The 20,388-nt window shown below is 42.3% G+C and overlaps 1 protein-coding gene across 1 annotated transcript in view; it reads right to left on the bottom strand.

The window, feature by feature from the left end:
* The window catches only part of LOC117451479 (guanine nucleotide-binding protein G(I)/G(S)/G(O) subunit gamma-5), a 37,709-nt gene extending 18,224 nt beyond the window's left edge, over positions 1–19,485 (bottom strand). The window contains exon 1 of the mRNA XM_034089803.2: positions 19,393–19,485. Coding sequence (XP_033945694.1) covers positions 19,393–19,485 — 93 coding nt within the window. The remainder of the gene's footprint in view (positions 1–19,392) is intronic.
* Between the last annotated feature and the right edge of the window lie 903 nt (positions 19,486–20,388).

The following is a 20,388-nucleotide window of genomic DNA, read 5'->3' as shown; positions in this document are numbered from 1 at the left end:
CACTCCGCCAACGCCACAGTCACTCCCGTCGTGCGGGCCGGATGAGAATGTCTGGCGGGCCGGATGTGGCCCGCGGGCCGCCAGTTGGTGGTCACTGGTCTACAGGATGAGTCGACAAGTCGACTTTTCTTGGGCTTGTTTCTCCCACAGATTGACCCTCTGATATGACTCCCTGATAAACACTGCTATGTCATTGATTAGGTTGAAAAGTGTTCCACATTCGATGACAGTTTGGGTAGTTTCAGCCAGGACAAGATTAAGAACATGAGCATAGCACCACACATGGACATGAGTGGGTGACTGGGAGGTCATCAGTGCAGAAAATCCTTTGTACCGGCCTTGCATATTGGATGCTCCATCTGTTGCATTACCTATACACATGCCCTTGTCCAGTTTCAGATGCTCTAAGACCTCTGAGAGCAAGTTCACAAAGTATTGTCCGGTGGATGCATGGCACTTCACTAAAGCCACAAGCCTCTCTTGCACAGTCTCATTGACATATTTTAAGATTACTGAACACTGATCCTGAGAAGTTATGTCTTGTGTTGTGTCCAGCTGAACAGAAAACATTCCGGCCTTCTGGACATCACTGGAGATACTTTCTTTGATTAGACTACGAACAGTTTCTATGATGGAGTTAACAGTAGTTTTGGAGAGTAGGGTGATGAGAGACCCTCTACCTTTTGTTCCACTGGATTGGTGCAATTTCTTGCTCTTCTCTACGCAATCATCCAGATGCTCTTTTATTTTTTTTAACAACTTTATTTTTCAGTTTATCACAAATACAGTATGTCCAACATTTATGACAACAAGTTGAAAACGCCCCAGATCCCACCCCCCTCCCCCTCCAGGTGGTATTCCCCAGTGAATAGACAAACGACAAAAAAAACGAATGGTCATAGAAATAAAATATAAAATTTAAAAAATATATAAATACAAGTAAAATAAATGAAAAATAAAAATAAGGAATAGACCAAATTAAACACATACAACAAAAATGACGATAATAGACAGTATACGAGTAGATAATCAGATATAAGACATCACACACATAACCCAAAAAAGCCTTTCAGTTTATGCTATTCTTATTGCCAGCCTTCTAAACCCTTAGTCTGACAAGGTACGTAACAACTTCCATCCCAAAGTTAGTGACCCCAGAGTGCCCAGGTCAATAGTCAAAGACAGATGCAAAGTGAATCAGGTGAGGGATAGGCCTCTAACATGGGTAATAAATAGCGACCAAGTTTTGTCGTATTTGTTGACTAAACCGCGCACCGCATATCTCAATTTCTCCAAGTCTAGCCCAAGCATCACTTCCCTGATCCAGTGAATATAGGAAGGGGGATTTTTTCCTTTCCAATTCAGCAGTATGAGACGGCGGGCATGCAACGACGCATAGGCAACCGCATTTTTGTGGAGGGAGGAGAACCCTAGTCCAGTATTAACAGTTCCAAAAATAGCTGTTTGAGGATTAGGCGATAGTATCCTGCCAGATATTGCAGAGAGTGACCGAAACACAGAAGCCCAGAAACTGTTTAATGACGGACATGACCAGAACATATGGCCCAGGGAAACTGGAGAATAATGACACCTGGGACAGGTTGGAGCGACACTGGGATAGATCTTAGCTAATCTGTCGTTGGAGTAATGTAGCCGGTGTACCACCTTAAATTGGATTAATCCATGTCTAATACAGAAAGAAGAGGTGTGTATACGTGAGACAATGTTTTCCCAGGCTTCCTCTGAAATAGAATCACCAATATCTCCTTCCCATGCTTTTTTAGTTTTGTCCCATGTGGGAGGGCAGTTATTCAGAATCAATGTATATATTTTGGACACAGCCCCTTTATTAAATGGATTCACATTAAGAACCGAGTAAGCTAGATCTTTAGAGGGTGGACATGGATATCCTGGAAAATGTTTAGACGCAAAAGACCGAGCCTGGAGGTATCTAAAGAAGTGAGATTTTGGTATGTTGTGTTCCCTACACAAGTGTGTAAAGGATGCAAAACTGCCATCACTAAAAAGATCTTGAAAATAGACCAAGCCACTTCTATGCCAAAGAGCAAATGCCATGTCCAAACGGGATGGTATAAAAAGGTGATTAGACATTATTGGCGAGAAACTGCATATGCTTTTCAGATTCATATGTTTCCTAAATTGACCCCAGATCTTTATTGAGTTTTGGACCACTAAGTTTGAGTTAAACTCACTTACTTTAACATTCAATGGAAGGGGGGCAGTTAAAAATGAGATTGGGGAGACTGGGAGTGTGGACTCCAACTCCATTGTAGCCCATATTGGGCCCTCCTTGTCTGCAAATGTGGTAATCCAGTATGTGAGTTTAGCAATGTTAGCTGCCCAGTAATAAAATAGGAAATTAGGTAGACCCAAACCACCTTCAGATTTAACCCTCTCCAGATTTGCCTTCTTTGTGCGTGCAGGCTTCTTATTCCATATAAATGCAGAGATAAGGCTGTCTAGTTGGGCAAAAAAGGATTTTGGGATGAAAATCGGAATCATTGAAACAGGTACAAATATCTGGGCAATATTGTCATTTTCACAGCATTTATCCGCCCTGCTAGTGTGACAGGCAGCTTCGACCACCTATCTAGATCATTCTTGGTGCGTTCCAAGATAGATTTATAATTGTACTTAAAAATGTCCTTAACCGAGCCTGCTATCTCAATACCCAAGTAAGTACATTTTTCATTTTCAATCCTAAAGGGCAGATGACCATAATCCTCCAACCTTGCCAAGTCATTGAGAGGAAACAGTAAAGATTTTGACAAGTTAATTTTGTAACCTGATATGTTCCCAAATGTCTTCAGCAAGGAAAGAACACATGGCATGCTTTCTATTGGGTCTGATATTTGCAAGAGCAGGTCGTCCGCATATAGAGATGTTTTATGCACTGTGTTGCCCCTGGAAACACCCTTAATCCTATTGTCCGTTCTGATAGCAATTGCTAAGGGTTCAATTGCAATGTCGAATAAATAGGGTGACAGGCAGCATCCCTGCCTTGTTCCTCTGTAGAGCATAAATATTCGGAAATAAGACTGTTTGTTCTAACAGCGGCTGTAGGAGCTGAGTATATTGTCTTAATCCATTTACAAAAAACAGGTCCCAGTCCAAATGTTTCCAAGGCAGCAAAAAGATAGTTCCACTCAATCCTATCAAATGCCTTTTCAGCATCAAGGCTCAGGATAATTTCAGGCCGTACTGTGGATTTAGGGGACAATAATAAATTAAATAACCGCCGCACATTAAAAAATGAATGTCGCCCAGAGATGAAACCTGTTTGGTCTTTATCAATAATGGTAGGAATAAAGGCTTCTAATCGCTGCGCAAGGACTTTAGTTAATATTTTATAATCACAGCAAAGAAGGCTGATTGGTCTATAGGAACTACACTGTGAGGGATCCTTGTCTTTTTTCAATATCACTGAAATTGTCGCTTGAGAGAGTGTTGGTGGCAATTTACCATTAACCAGTGATTCTTCATAAACCGATTTTAAAACCGGCACAAGTTTTGAGGAATATTCCTTATAAAACTCGATGGGAAACCCATCCGGACCTGGTGCCTTCCCTGTACTAGACAGTCTGATTGCGTTTTCTATTTCTCCAACCGTTAATGGCTGCTCTAAGGAGCACTGGGAGTCTGGTGAGAGTTTTGGGATATGTAAGGAATCCAGAAACGACTGAGTTTCAGACGAGTTAACATCTACCTCTGATTGATATAATGTAGAATAGTATTGCTTAAACTGGTCATTCATTATTTGGGGATTATGCGAAGTCGAATCGGCACCTCTATTGATCCTTGGGATCGTTTGTCCAGCCGCCTGCTGTTTGAGCTGAAGTGCGAGGAGTCTCCCTGCTCTGTCCCCATGTTCATGTCCTCATGTTTTTTCAGCTCTCCACGTCGAAAGTGTGTTAAATTCAGATTGAAGCAGTACTTTTTCTTTAAAAAGATCTGCCGTGGGCAAGAGAGCATACCGTCTATCAACATCTGCAATGCTGTGTGTCAGTTCTTTAAGTTTCTTAGATCGCTCTTTATTTTTATGTGCAGTGTATGAAATAGCCTGTCCCCTGATGTAAGCTTTTAGGGATTCCCATAGAACACTCCTCGAAATATCCCTAGTGTCATTAATTTCTAGAAAAAAGTCAATCTGGCCACTGAGGTAAGTTTTAAAGTGTTCATATGAAAGCAAATGGGGGTCTAGACGCCAGGTGCGTTGGGGTGCTATATTACCAGGAAACATCATATCCATTTGTACTGGACCATGGTCTGATAACACAATGCTGTGGTACTGGCTCCTGGGGATTAAGGGAAGTAATTGGTCATCTACAATGAAATAATCAATCCTGGAATAGCTATGGTGGACAGGGGAGAAAAACGAAAATTGGGATGTTTTGCCCGCCACGGGTCGGATAGGCCACAGGAGCGCAGGAAGGAGTTTATAGCTATCGCAGATGTTGACAGGGTACTACCAGGTCTAGGGTTGGATCTGTCAAGGCGGGCATGGAGAACGCAGTTAAAATCACCACCCAATACCAATTTATAGGTATTGAGGTCAGGGAGGGCTGAGAAGAAGTTTATGAAAAACTTTGAGTCATCCCAATTCGGTCCATAGATGTTAGCCAATATTAAAGGAGTATTAAACAACCTGCCAACTGCAACAATATATCTACCATCAGGGTTGGGAGGGTTACTTTGTAAATGTAATCAGTTACTGATTACTGATTACATGGCTCTGAGAGTAATCCGAATACAGTTACAGTTACGTGTCTTAAAAAAGTAACGTAATCAGATTACTTTTAGATTACTTTTGGATTACTTTCCAAACTGGGTATGTTTTGGTGTACAGGAGACACAAAAAGCAAAAGGAAACTGAACGTGTTTTTACTGTTGTAATGGTGTATCAAGAGCACAACTGAAACATCACATCTGAAACGATGCAACAACATAATACACGTTTTGGGGATGCAGCTTGGGATGTGAGGAGTGAGGGACACGGCTTAGAAAGGGCGTGTCGCCTTCTGTCCTGCCAGTGTTGGCAGGACATGAATTAAAATGTCGAACTCGGACTTCATTTTAAGGACATTTTGGCCAGGGGTGTAAAGCTATATTTGTTTAAGCACCGGATCGGCAAAACAGGAGAGTGTGTGCACCAGTCTGCCTTGATCTATGAATTAATGTCCGTGACACTCACAGTATCTGCTGCCCGCAGCTGTTTTATAGAAGGAACACCTCCTTCACTTCATGACATCTCTGCAGCGCCAGGAGGCAGCGGGAGGGTTAACTCAGCCTCTGAGAAGACGAGCGCGCCGCGCAGTGCCTTTCACGCACCGCCTTTCACGCACCGCCTTTCACGCACCGCCTTTCACGCACCGCCTTCACTGTATACCTTCAGAAATAATCATTAGTAAGGCTAAAGAGCGACTGCAGGCTGATGTGTTTTAACCACACACACCTATATATATATATACACACACACGCGATTTAAACGCAGACTTCCTCCATGTTTCGTTGTTATTGTTCCACTGAGCGGACCCGCGATTTTTTTTCAAATGCTTTTTTGGCCCATCTGCGGCGGTAATAGGTTTTGTGCGCTGTGATGATTCGGCTGTACCTTTAGCAATGAATATTAAATGTTGAGAGGAAATCTTTCCACCAATAATTCCAATAAGTAATCCAAAATGTATTCACTTCAGGTTTACGAAAGTAACTGTAATCAGATTACTCGTTTTTAAAATGTAACGCGAGCTGAATACAGTTACTTGATTTTTGTATTCTGATTACGTAACGCCGTTACATGTATTCCGTTACAACCCAACCCTGTCTACCATTGGGATCAGATATTATTTCAGAGAGTTCAAAAGGTATCCCTTTTCTAATTAAAATTGCTGTGCCCCTGGTTTTGTAATCGAAACGCGAGTGATACACTTGTCCAATCCAACTGCATCTTAGTCTCTTTTGGGAGTTAATATTCAGATGTGTTTCCTGCAGAAACATCACATCAGGCTTCAATGATTTTAAATGGGCAAGTATTTTACTCTGTTTAACCATATTATTTAGGCCTTTGACATTCCAGCTGATGAAAGAGAGTGCACCTTGTTGTTTATCTACAGCATCAGGAGCCATAACTCTGCCACTGGATACATGGTCTGGACTTGAAAGTTGACAAAATCTGAACACACATGTGCAATCTTGGGTTAAGACATGGAACAATAGAAAAACAAAAAAGTACCATAAAACAGACAAGAGTTAAGAAAGTAACAAAAAATAAACTCTTACCATCCTGGATCCCCGGGCTGGTCTTCTTAATGCCTGAGACTGCCCTACAAACACTCGTCCTACTCTTAGGCATATAACACGTCAAGACTAACCTAAACACTCGACTGAACTGTGCAAGGTCAGAACAATATGAATTTAAATGAAACATGGCCTTTCACATAGCACCGACATTGCTGCACTTATGTGGTCGTAACTTAAAACAGCCTTAAACACCTACAGTTGGGAGATATAAACAGCTATAACTTAAGAAAATCTGCATTGTTGTAATTTCCCTGACTCATTGTCCATAGTCCATACATAAAGCGCAACCAACTGTAGTGTAATTAACAGTAACAAATGTAGTCATTGTGACGCAGGCTGTGACATTATCCTGCAGCTCCAACAGTACCTGTCATGGCCCCAATATTGATTATCACTCTCCCTCCGGGTCCCGCGGGTGCAAATCCGTCTCAATGTAGTGCTTTGCCTTGGTTGGGTCTTCAAATGACTTTTGCTCTCCAGCTGAGGTTGTGATTTTAAGTGTGGCTGGATACACAAGTCCATACTTCACACCAGGGCATCTGCGCAGCAGCCCCCGGACCTCAGTAAATGCTGCCCTCCATTTCCTCACCGAGAGCGTGTAGTCCAGGTATATGTAGAAACGCTTGCCGTTGTGGAAGATGGGACCCGCTCCCATGGCTTTCCGTATAATATCTGCTTTCTCCTGAAAGTAGTGGAATTTAATGATGATCGGCCTCGGGGCATCCCCATCAGCTGGTTTCGGCTGCAAGCCCCTATGTGCACGGTCAAGCGTCGGTGTGTAGTCCAGGCTCAGAGCATCCTGCAGTAGTTGAGCTATGGCTTTCTCTGGCCGAATATTCCCAGTCCCTTCCGCCACACCGACTAGTCGACAATTATCTCTCCGTTGTCGAGACTCTAGATCTTCGGTTTTGTCCACCAACTTGTTTACTTGTGAGGACAGCGTAGTAACTTTAGCCTCGAGTTCCACTACCCGGTTAGCATAGCAATTAGCCCCCTCCTCAAGGCCTTCAATGCGCGTTACGAAAGTTGCGTTCTCCTTCCTAACATCTTCAACAACCTTAGTAAACTCTGTGCGCACATTGAAGATTTCTGATCTTAAGTCCCTCGACAGATTGTCTATTTTGGTGTGCAATTCACCTGCAGCCGCCGTCACTGTTGAGTCAATCTTAGTTAGCACACACTGCTCAGTCCGCTTTAGGGCGGCCATGATTGCCTGTGTATCCGACAGCGGCTCCGCCGACCCGGCCTCGTCTTCCTCAGGCGAGTCCGCAGCGTTTGGGCCTGGTTTCGATCTTTGGGTCCTCAGCATTTTTTGAGAGTGTTATGTACAACCAAATCAAAACACGGTCACTTTTAGATAGCTGAACACTTTAGAGACACATTTGCCCCACGAGAGCGAAAAAAGAGGCGAAAATAACTTTTGAAATGTTCCTTCCAAGCAGAGCTCAGAAAACTGCGTCCTCACATGTCGCTGCTCCTACGTCCCTTCCCCAGATGCTCTTTTAAGCAGACATCATACTTTCCGAATAAAAGGATGAGCTCCAAAAAGTTACCGTGGTCCACTGTGTTGTCAGCTAGCATATATGCTCCCTCATTCTCCACCTGCCTGCACTTTCACCACATCCACCACACACTCCAAAACCTGACGTCTCTTTCGGACTTGTTCCCTATGAGCAGACATCTGACTGCCAGCAAACATGCTTTCGATGTCTGCTTTAGAGCACCGTAAGAAAAAAGCTTCAGCACAGGTTGAATGTGTAATGCTCTTTTTGTGCTCCTCTGTACGCTGGTGTGCGTGCCTCCAATCTGACATTCCAGTTATAAATGTGCCAGTGTCAGTCCTCTTCCCAAATGCCAGACATACAAAACAAAACAACATATGACGTCCCTTGCAATAGAGAACCGCAGTGACGCGTCCTAAAACCCGGAAGTAAACTTCTTCCGGTTCCTTCGTCAAAAACGCAATGCAATTTCTCCATAGGATTTTGGAAAATAGCTCGAAATAAGGTCTGTGGTTGACACACATTTAAGAGAGGGATCACGTTTTGTTCAGCCGGATAATCTCCACATGTCAACACTACTTTTATAATTTTGAATCATAAATCTAGTCACCAGAAGCAAAATGCTAACGTTATGCTATAAACGAACTACAAGCTAGTACAGCAGTAGGGTCGCACGACTTCAACGTCACGCCAACTTAAGATCGTTTATAAAAGCACGTTAAGAAGCCCCTTTTCTCTAATTCCACAACGTTGGAGGAAATAACATGAGGAGAACGGATTAATAGGCTGTTCGTGGTTAACGTGTGTTGCTAACTTTATCCGGCATTCTAGCCTAATCTGTTATCTGTAAACGTTAAATATACTGATTGAAGGGATAATCCACTAACATCCTTTAATACACATGTGTAGTTAATTTGATTCAGATGTTCTGATAATATCCGCAATATAAATCTTTAAACGTCTTCTTACCTTTAAAAGTCCATCACGAACGGTCTATGCTACAACTCTACTGCGCTGCCAGCCGCAGATCCACGATCCGCCCTTGCTGTAAAAAACTGGTCCATTGGAGTGAACGGAGATGTCGTAACTCTTCTCTGGGCGGGGTCTGACATCCAACCCCGCCTTTTATCCGACCCCGCCCCATTCCGCGTTCCGCAGCGAGGACCTTCTCGTCTTTTCAGCAGTGCCATCTCTAAAACGGCGAAACAGTCACTCCCCATCATTTAAATTTCACCGTGACATGGACAAAAATGTAACGTCAGCTTACCTCATGGCACGAATCCGGACTCTCCTTTGGAAAACATTGGCCGGGAAACGATAGAACGAGCACGTTTCATGCGAAGACCTGTGGCTGCAACCCGGAGCAAAGCAACAAACCATTGCGTAGCTAACTAGTAGCGCTAGCTTTAGCTAACGTTAGCCAACGAAACTAACTGCCGAGTAAAATTGGAAAACACTGGTAATTATTGTTCTATAATTTCTAAAACTACGGTGTTAAAAATGACAATTTCAAAAATACAGATTCCAATAGTCAGATATAGATATACAGATATTAAAGATACTACAGATACTAAAGATAGGCAGGTACTTGCTTTCAAGCAGAACACAGGGGAAATCAAACTTAGCGGGAGTGTTTACGTGTTCGGCGTAATGACGTAGAACGGTCTCGACAATTTCTGTAGTCCTATTCAGCCACTCGGTAACAACCATCGTTTTTCAGACACGTAAACTCTTCAAAAATCACCAGTGGGGTCACTGCTGATGTATTTAATGTCGTAGAACAAAACGTGATTTATCTCTTAAATTTGTGTCAACCACAGACCTTATTTCGAGCTATTTTCCAAAACCCTATGGAGAAAATGCATTGCTTTTTGACGAAGGAACCGGAAGTGCTAAAAATGCTAACTTACTTCCGGGTTTTAGGACGCGTCACTGCGGTTCTCTATATGTAAGCCACTTTCTGCTGGTGCCATCTTTACAGGTGAATACCTTCTGCACAACTGTATTTCTGGTATGTTGTTGTGGGTGCTGTTCTAAAAACATCTGTAACATAGATGGCTCGGGCGGGCAAAGTAATCTATGTCCTCCTGCTCTTTGCTCTCCTCACTCTCGCTGACACTCTCCTCCTCTGGGGATGCTACCTGGCTCAACACAATGATACAGAATGAATGGATTCCCTGATAGAGGTCCATACAAATAGGCATTGACGTAACAATACCACACAGTTAATGGTCAAAACTACATGTGTGCCTCCATTTTTTATCTATTTCTATATTATTCATTCTATATATTGCCACAAAAAGTTGACTATAAAAAATTGTTTCAGGTTCCAAAAGACCACTGTTGCCCTTATAACCAAATAAGTAAATAAACTAAACAAAAGTAATTGTTCATGAATGTTGGTTAACTTTCAATGAGACAACGTATCAGAGTCCCATTAAGCTATATTTTAACTTGCCAGGGAAAACCTAAAAAAGCCAGCTTACTAGCTTGTAGGCTAACGAATGTTTCTCTTATAATATTTGTCTTATTTAGTTTTATGAGTCAGGAAAGAATGCATAAGAAAGGGGGTGGAGTTGCTATTCTGTTCAATGATTCCCTTCAATGCAGGAAGACATCGTATGGAAACTTTGATTCTTTTGAATATGTGGCCCTTCAGCTGAAATGCTCCTCTCGAGCTCTGTTCCTAAATATCTATAGACCATCCAAATACTGTGCAAGCTTTTTGATGACTTTACTGAACTGCTGTCTATAGTGTGTATTGACTTTGACCGTCTAGTCATTGTTGGTGATTTTAACATCCATGTTGACAACCCCCAGGACAGAGGGGCTAAAGAACTGTTTTGTGTTCTTGATAGCTATGGACTGACTCAGCATGTGACGGAGCCCACGCACAATAAGGGGCACACTCTGGACTTAATTATCTCAAAGGGTCTGAATATCTCTAAGGTTGTGGTGACTGATGTTGCACTCTCTGATCATTCCTGTGTTTTCTTTGAGAGCTCTATTTCTGTTCACAAAAATGTTCAAAAAGAGGTAACCACAAAGCGATATTTAACTGAAAATACTAGGGAAATGTTTACTCAGAATTTTTCTTCCACACTTGCCCCTGCTAACATCTCAGTAAATGAGCTAGTAGATCATTTTAATTCAAAAATTAAAAATGTTATAGATGCCATTGCTCCAACTAAGGTAAAGGAAGTGTCTGGCAAGAAAATATCTCCATGGAGAAAGGCCATGACCGTGAAAACAGAAAAAAGAGAATGTCGAAAAGCTGAACGCAGGTGGCGAAAAACAAATCTCCAGGTTCACTTTGAAATCTATAAAGAGAGACTTGGCCTTTATAATTTGGAATTGAAAAACGCACGACAATCGTTCTTCTCTGACATCATTACCAAAAACAAAAACAACGCACGTGCCTTGTTTGCTACCGTCGACAGACTAACTAACCCCCCAGTGTCAGTAGCCTCTGAATTTCTATCCACCAGGGCGTCGGGAACAGCAAATGTGTTGTCCCTATGTCCACCTAATAACAATTCAAGCACCATGACACAATTCCATCAGATTAATGATAAAAACCTAGAGGACATTATACAACTTCTGAAATCCTCCTCCTGCTGCCTTGATATTATTCCAACAGGATTTTTCAAAGATGTTTTGCCCTGCATGGCCTCAGATCTACTTCATATAGTAAACAAATCTCTTCACTCAGGTATTTTTCCACAGGCCCTGAAAACTGCAGTCATTAAACCGCTCTTAAAAAGAATAATCTAGATGCTTCAGTAATGAACAATTACAGGCCCATATCAAACCTCCCATTTCTAGGTAAGATCATTGAAAAAGTTGTTTTTCAACAGTTGAGTAATTTCTTGCATTTAAATAACTGTTTCGATGTGTTCCAGTCAGGCTTTCGTCCAAACCACAGCACTAAGACTGCTCTTGTAAAGGTCTTTAATGACATCCACTTAAACACAGACAGTGGCAGAACTTCAGTGTTAGTATTATTAGATCTCAGTGCTGCGTTTGACACTGTTGACCACAGCATATTACTCGACCGACTAGAAAACTGGGTGGGACTTTCGGAAACAGTTCTAAATTGGTTTGAATCCTACCTAAAGGACAGAAACAACTTTGTTTCTATAGGTAAATACACATCTGAGTTGACAAATATGACATGTGGGGTACCTCAAGGCTCCATCTTGGGGCCTCTTCTCTTTAACGTCTACATGCTACCACTGGCTCAGATAATGAAAAACAACAAAATAAGTTACCATAGCTATGCAGATGACACACAAATCTACGTAACAATTTCACCAGGAGACTATGCTCCAATTCAAACACTGAGTAAGTGCATTGAACAAATTAATGACTGGATGTGTCAGAACTTTCTCCAATTAAACAAAGATAAAACTGAGGTAATGGTTTTTGGAGCCAAGGCAGAACGTATAAAAGTTAGCGCTGAGCTTCAGTCTGCAATGTTCAAACCAACAGATAAAGCCATAAATCTAGGTGTAGTCATGGACTCTGACCTGAGTTTCAACAGTCACATTAAAACAGTTACTAAATCAGCCTACTATCACCTAAAGAATATATCTAGGATTAAAAGACTAATGTCACAGCAGGATTTGGAAAAACTTGTCCATGCTTTTATCTTCAGTAGACTCGACTACTGCAATGGTGTCTTCACAGGTCTCACTAAAAAATCTATTAGAAAGCTGCAGCTGATTCAGAACGCCGCTGCTCGAGTCCTCACTAACACTAAGAAAGTGGATCACATCACTCCTGTTCTGAAGTCTTTACACTGGCTTCCTGTGTGTCAAAGAATAGATTTAAAAATACTGCTGCTGGTTTATAAAGCATTGAATGGTTTAGGCCCAAATTACATTTCTGACCTCCTGCTAAATTATGAACCATCCAGATCTCTCAGATCTTCTGGGACTGGTCAGCTTTCTGTCCCCAGAGCTGCTTTTAATTTAACTATTCATATCTTAGACTGCACTGTAACTTTTATCCATGTATTTTTTCTTTTAATGTTTTAAATTTAAACGTAATTAATTTCTCCATGACATTTATGAGAGGGACTGCTCGAAAGTAGGATATTTGGGATATCCATCGTAGCCAGGGTTTACGATCAGTTTTTAGGTGAGTTGTACTCTGTGGCGTTTTTATATGTACAAAAGTGGTGGGGCACAAACAACTTAGATGTCTATAAGCTTCTGCAGTGAGGTTCATGGCTGGTGAGGCACTGACTCTTCAGGTTTACAAATATTATATTATATATTTATATAAATCAAAATATAATATTATTTTCAAAAGCTTTTTTTGTCTGATGCTTCAATTAATTTTAAACAGACAGTTCAACAAAAGGATACCCACAAAATGTAATTTTATCATTTAAATATTGAATTGTTCTCTCTTAGTAAGATCCCATTTTCAATAAAATTGCAGTCTTACCTTGACTTGAATATTAAGTCCTTTTGCCTATCCTTCTGGACAAAAATCTCTTTTTTGTAAAAGTCCTCCTTATGTTCTTGTAGTTTCAAAAGTCTATCATAAATCTAATCTAATCAATAGATTTATGATTCGAAAATTATAAAAGTAGGGTAGACATGTGGATATTATCCGGCTGAACAAAACGTGCATTTAACAGGTTTGTTTCCCACAGATCTTATTTGGAGCTATTTTCTAAAATCCTATGGAGAAATCTCATTGTTTTTTTGTCGAGGGAAGCCATGCGCAGCGTACTTCCGGGTCTTAGGACGCGTCACTGCAGCTCTCTCGTCTCCTCTTCACACACCACACTTTTCGTGGCACACGTACTTACAGCCAATCAGCTCTGAATTATGTGAGATGACGTATGGTGGGGATGGCAGCTCTATGCCCCAATCAGAGCCCCTATGGTCATTATTTTTTTGCCACACACATCAAATAGGAAAATATTCTGAGCATGCGCAGTGTAGTTTTTGCAGTCACCGTTCACTTAGACAGTAAGAGGGAGGGGCAGGATCGGGTTTTGTCCCACATGGCTCTAAACAGCTCAATAGGCACACACTGTAGACACTAATTAGAAGAACACAGACTAAAACAGCAATTTACAGACGAATCAGATGATTAAACATCATCTTAAAATATATTTAATATATATATATTTTAAATTTGCATTTTTTTGTAATCATTATTTGTAATACTTTCTGCTGACACTAGGTGGGGCTGTGCCCCTAATGACCAGTCGCCACTGGTTGTACTGAGGAACAAGTATCACAGCACCGACGGGTGAAAAATAGTGTTTTGGTAATACGGGATGTTCAGGTAACACTTAAAGACTTTGTTATGGAACGCAAAGCAGAGTAGGGGGCTAGTACACCCTCCTGAGGGTCCGATTGTGGATGTCATGCGAGCAAAACATGTTGAAAACCGTCTGAAACGCCATGACATTTATGAGAGGGACTGCTCGAAAGTAGGATATTTGGGATATCCATCGTAGCCAGGGTTTACGATCAGTTTTTGGGTGATTTGTACTGAGGAACAAGAATCACATCACCGACGGGTGAAGAATAGTGTGTTGGTAACACGGGGTGTTCAGGTAACACTTAAAGACTTTGTTATGGAACGCAAAGCAGAGTAGGGGGCTAGTGTTCGGATTTCCAAAGGGAGGTTCTGAGAATAAATTAAAAATCAAGAACCGAAATAATTGAACTATTCATATCTTAGACTGCACTGTAACTTTTATCTTTTAATGTTTATTTTATTAGCTATTTCTTTTTTTTTTTACTGTTTTTAAATACCTTTGTCTGAATGTCTTTCATTTTTGTAAAGCACCTTGAATTGCCTAGTGCTGAAAGGGGCTATTGAAATAAACTTGCCTTGCCTTATAGCACGGTAAAAACATATGCTGCTGCCATTTCATCTTGCCACGTAAGTTTGGGGTCAGCACGGTGTTTAGTCACCATCTGACAAAACGTTTTCTACGGGGAGCACAGAGACTCAGACATGTGTCACGCGCTTTGGCGCCTCAATGGGTTTAGTGTTACGCGCACTGAGTAAAGCTCCATTTGAAACTTTAGATCAGGTTCCCCTGAAGTTCTTGTCAGCCAAAGTAGCTCTGCTCCTGGCTCTGACGTCAGCTAAAAGGGTGAGTGATGTGTCTGCTCTCTCTGTGGCGCCGTCATGTCTCCAGATCCAAGGAGATGGCAGTTCAGCTGTTTTGCGCCCGAACCCGGCTTTTATGCCAAAGGTGATCACAAGCTCTTTTAGATCGAGAGGGATAACCTTGGAGGGTTTCTTTCCTCCTCCTCACACATCAGAGGAGGAAGCCACATCTCATCTCCTCTGTCCCGTGCGCGCGCTGTCATGCTATGTTGCACGCACGGCTGCTTTACGCAGCTCGTCTGTTTGTGCATTACAGAGAGCGCTCAGTAGGGCAGCCTCTGTCGGCACAGCGCCTGTCACACGGGCTGGGTGAGGCTGTGTCACAGGCGTATCTCTCCTCTGGGGTGGATCCCCCGGAGAACATCAAAGCACACAGCACCAGGGGAATTTCCTCCTCCACGGCGTTGCACGGAGGAATGACAGTGGAAGACATTTGCACTGCTGCATCTTGGTCTTCCCCCTGTTCTTTTATTCGTTTTTATTTTGAGGGATGTTTCCCATTCCTCTCTGACACACTCAGTACTGAGTGTCCTGTCAGAGTGAGTAATGTCGGGGACTCAACTGCGTGCCCTCTCTCCTGCCTGTCGGCACTTAGAGAGCTGCCCTTTACCCCCTCTTTGATCGTTTTAACAAGTGGGACTTTGGTCTCTACTTTTTATAAACGACAGGTAGCCTATTTAGCCTACCTTCATTCCCTGATGGAGAATGTTCATTTTTTAAATGCTATATTCCCTGGGAATGTGATGCTCCATTTACGCATGGCGAAATGGACATGGGTTATTAATTGAGTATGTGTTTCTGTGCTTCTGGTAACGGACGGACCAGTGGGGCGTAGACTACATCCTGCTTCACCCTTAACCCAATAGCGATAGCCTTAGAGGGCGAAGCCTTATACGAAATAGAACTGGGGTTACGTATTGTAACCCAGCTTCTATAAGTATAGGCGCAGCCCTCTAAGGTTCGGGCCCCACTGACTCCGCGAATAGCTGAAGAAAAGCTGTTTGTATGGGAGCAGATTGTAGGGACTACTTCCTATTTATACGGAAGTGAGTCCGTAGGTGGGGCACATAGGTGGGGCCCATAGGTGGGCGTGGATTAAGTCTGTCAGTGCTGCACACGTGCAGAGGGATTACCCAATAGCGATAGCCTTAGAGGGCTGCGCCTATACTCATAGAAGCTGGGTTACAGTACGTAACCCCAGGTCTCAATGCTGTGTGTGTCCGTCAGGAAACACGCTGTTTACAAGCCTAGTTCCAGGTTTCCAGCAAACATCTACTGATAAATTGCGATGTTAACAACCTCATGACAACCTCATATGTTTTTAACTTAGGATCGTACCTGTGTTTAGTCTAGAAAAAGGTAAATGTGTGCATTTTATTATAAAGTTGTGTATATTTACAGACTGTTGCAAAAACTAAGAAGCTTATAAAGATCAGGTTTAAAACTAAAAGAGCTTTACAAAACAGTAACACAATTAAAGATGTTTGGAGTTCTATTTGAGTTATTAATTTAAACTTTTTGTCTAAGAGATGCTGATTTGAAACCGTTGTTATATACAGTTACTGCATTTCCTGTTTCTGCCGGAGAGAGGGGAGGCCGTCCCAAAGCTTGCTGCTGTGTTTACTCCCTCCATCTGACAGGGGGGAGCCTCGTGTGTCACTCCACGGAGTTCACTCCGTCACGGAGGGGGAGTGTGTAGGGCGTGGTTTGGGATTGGGCCATACACACGCACTTTTTTGGCCCCCCCACTTCTAAAATGAATCTGGCGCACCTGCCCCCGCCCCATACAGAGTCCTGCACGGGTCTGATTTTCAAGACCCGCACCCGCGACGTGCAATACCGAACCCGCATAGCCTATATGAGCAGTGCAAACGTGCAATTATTAACACACGCAGTTGCATATTTGTCTCAAAAAGCGTGGGATGTTGGTTATTTTCTCCATCTAGGAACCAAAAGTGTTATTGAAAATGCTGTATTCTCCGCTAGAGATCTTCACCTCAGCCATTTCGAATGTGGCGCGCACAGCAGCAGATTGATGCGCTGCAGAGGTTATGATTATGCACGGTCCCGCGGGGGAAAGGTCTGAGGATTTAAACATTAAACAAAATTATTATTATTTTAATATATTTATTATGCAATACCCGCGACCCGACCCGCATCATCTTTGTTTTACCCAGAACCGAACCCGGAAAAAAGCGTTTGAAAAAAATCACCCGCGAATCACCTTTTTTGCGGGTCACCCGTCGGGGACTCTGCTCCATATCCTCATATCCTAGGATACTAAATACATTTGCACACTTTTTATACACTTTATGCACACTCTGTCCATATGTTTCTGTGTTGGTGGTCATGCCACAACCGTGCATGCAGCACAAGTCATACATGTGCGCTATGAAATAGCACTACACCCCTGCAATGTGTGTGAAAGACAATAGACTTTACAGCATGTTTTTTTTAATTGAAGTTGCGTTGGTGTTTGTGTGTTGGTTGTTGACGGCAGTGTGTGCCCCCCCCGTGGTAAATGATTGCCCCCCCATTCGATTTGTTCTAGAGCCGACCCTGAGCACATACAAACTGCCGGATGCTAACTTGCATATGTTGGACAATTTGCACAAATAGCACAAGTTGCATTAATTAGCATATGCAAACAATATTTTTTGAATGGCTTGGACGATTTGTAACATGTTTGAGCGGTTTGGGGGGTTATTGAGGATGTTAAATTCATTAATTTAGAGCCGGGACTCGATTAAAAAAATTAATCTAATTAATTAGAGGCTTTGTAATTAATTAATCGAAATTAATCGCATTTTTAATCAAATATACATATTTGACCTGAGAACAGTGAGAAGCAATTTTCACATGGATTTGACTCCAAGTGGTCGACAGTCGAGTGCAATGCAGTGAGCCAGGGAGCTGGTTATTCTCTCAGACGTGGACTTACTTATCCTGGCCCTGAAACCAGTCATCTGGTTGAGTGTGGGTTGGGTCAGGGTGTGGTTCCTTGCACTCGGAGTCGGGCTAACGTCCACGCTAGCTGCTACATGCTTTGCATTTAGGTGATACTTTAGGCTTGATGAGCTGCGGTGATATGCAAATTCTTTTTTGCATAATTTGCACACAACGTGCTCTTATCGACGCTTCCACCCGTCCGTTTTTTAAAACATAATGTCCCATCCACGGGGCCGACCAAAGCGGTCTCATCAGCTTGTTCGTTCATGTTTGACTATTGGTCACCGTGGTTTGTTGTTGTTTGAAGTCCCATGCTGAAGTCATGAACGTTAGTTGGTGCTCCAGTATAATCGGTACGCCTGAAACTCATCCGGTGAGAAACGTTCCGCTGTGCAAAAATAAGTGCGATTAAAGTGCGATTAAAATGCGTTAATTTTTTTAACGCGTTAATTTTTTTAACGCGTTAATTTTTGTGTAATTAATTAATCTTAATTAACGCGTTAAAGTCCCGGCCCTAAATGTATTACATTTTCAGGGTAATTGCAGTTTTAACCAGAAAACTGCCATATTTGTACTCCCGGAGGACTAGTTTTGATGAATTTTGGGTCCATTTTTAGGTTTTAGGTGACTCAAAACTGCCATTTCTGAATGTCAGAGATGGATTCAGAATCAGAATCAGAATACCTTTTTTCGTCCCACAGAGGGGAAATGTACATTTGTTACAGCAAGTATAGAGCCAAAGATAGTTTACTATTTATTAAGAAGCATGTATAAACATATTAAAGATACAAGTAGGGCTGGCCTTCTTTACCAGTCTGTTCAGTCTCTTCCTGTCAGCAGCCGAGATGCTGCTGCCCCAGCAGGCCACACCATACAAGATGGCTGATGCCACAACAGAGTCATAGAAGGTCTGCAGGAGGGCCCCCTGCACCCCAACAGACCTCAGTCTCCTCAGCAGATGGATTCTGCTCTGTTCCTTCTTGTACAGAGTAGCAGAGTGATCCGACTAGTCCAGTATATGTTCAGACGAACACCCAGGTATTTGTAGGATCTTTAACATCCTCAATCACCTCCAAATGTACATTTTTCCAATTCAGTTTTTAATTTATCCTGGGTATTTCCCTGGCCGCCTGCTGTAACACAGTCACACTCGGAGAGTAGTCTGACTTATGGTGCTAAAATAAGAAGCCCCCCCCCAACAATCACAGCAGTCACACAGCAGCACAATGAACAAAGCTGTCACTGTGCTGCACCCTCACTGCACTATGACACATATAATGGACCTACAAGTAAAGTGTGAGGATGAGGGTCATGAGTTTCATTAAAAACTATATGTAGGCTACAAAAAACATGACTTTTTGAGACGTTTTCTTTCCAGCTGTTTGACCTCGTCATCACATATACTATACCACCACCTAAGTTACAGGAAAAGTCTGATTTCAATTTATGGAAGTGTTGAGTTGTGTGTACAAACCTTTATCCGACGCATGCTGGCCTCCAGACGAAGCTGCTTCACGGCCTTCTGGACGAGGACCAGGCTGCTGTTAGGGGCGCTTATGTTCGACATGACTGAGGACTAAGAACAAGGCTGAGCACTGAAGAACAACTCAGAGAAACTTCAAAATAAAAGACCTATTCAGAGAGGGTAACACGCCCCAACCACACACACACACACACACACACACACACACACACACACACACACACACACACACACACACACACACACACACACACACACACACACACACACACACACACACACACACACACACACACACACACACACACACACACACACACACAAACACACATAGTATATGTCACATTCTTTAAGTAGTAAGGGTGAATTCAGCTTTGAATTGAAAATATCAATAGGAGCCATAAACTATTCTTAATGCAGATAAATAATACATACATGTATTATTAGTGCGAATGCTGTTTACAGCATATTGTATATATTTCTCATAACTTCAGTGAAAATGCTCGAAATGGCCCAAAACTTCACAGGTTTGGTAACGATGCAGCCATCAACACATCTAAGCGTATTATGGGATGTCATCAAATGCTGTTGCCATGGCGACAGATAATTCACCATCAAGTTAGTTCAAAGGTTTACAGTTAAAATATTCTGCTGCTTTCCCAAGCCTTTTTACTTTCTTTTCTCATCTTAATACAAATTCATTCACTACTACTTACATCTGATATTTAACTCCTTCAGCCTATTTTCAGCTGCAGAAACCATTCAACAATTACATTATTTGAAAAAAAGGTTGATGATATTCGCTCTTCTTTTTCTGACTCACCTTTACTCACCACTGGGTCACCAGACCCTCTTTCCACCCACACACTGACCTCCTTTTCCCCTCTCTCTCCAAGTGAGGTTCTTACCCTCATTACCTCTGCCCGCCCTACCACCTGTCCTCTGGACTCTATCCCTTCAAACCTCCTTCAGACTATCGCTCCTGAT

The sequence above is a fragment of the Pseudochaenichthys georgianus genome, chromosome 8 (assembly GCF_902827115.2).
Source record: "Pseudochaenichthys georgianus chromosome 8, fPseGeo1.2, whole genome shotgun sequence".
NCBI lineage: Eukaryota > Metazoa > Chordata > Actinopteri > Perciformes > Channichthyidae > Pseudochaenichthys > Pseudochaenichthys georgianus.
This window is presented reverse-complemented; position numbering and strand designations above follow the sequence as displayed.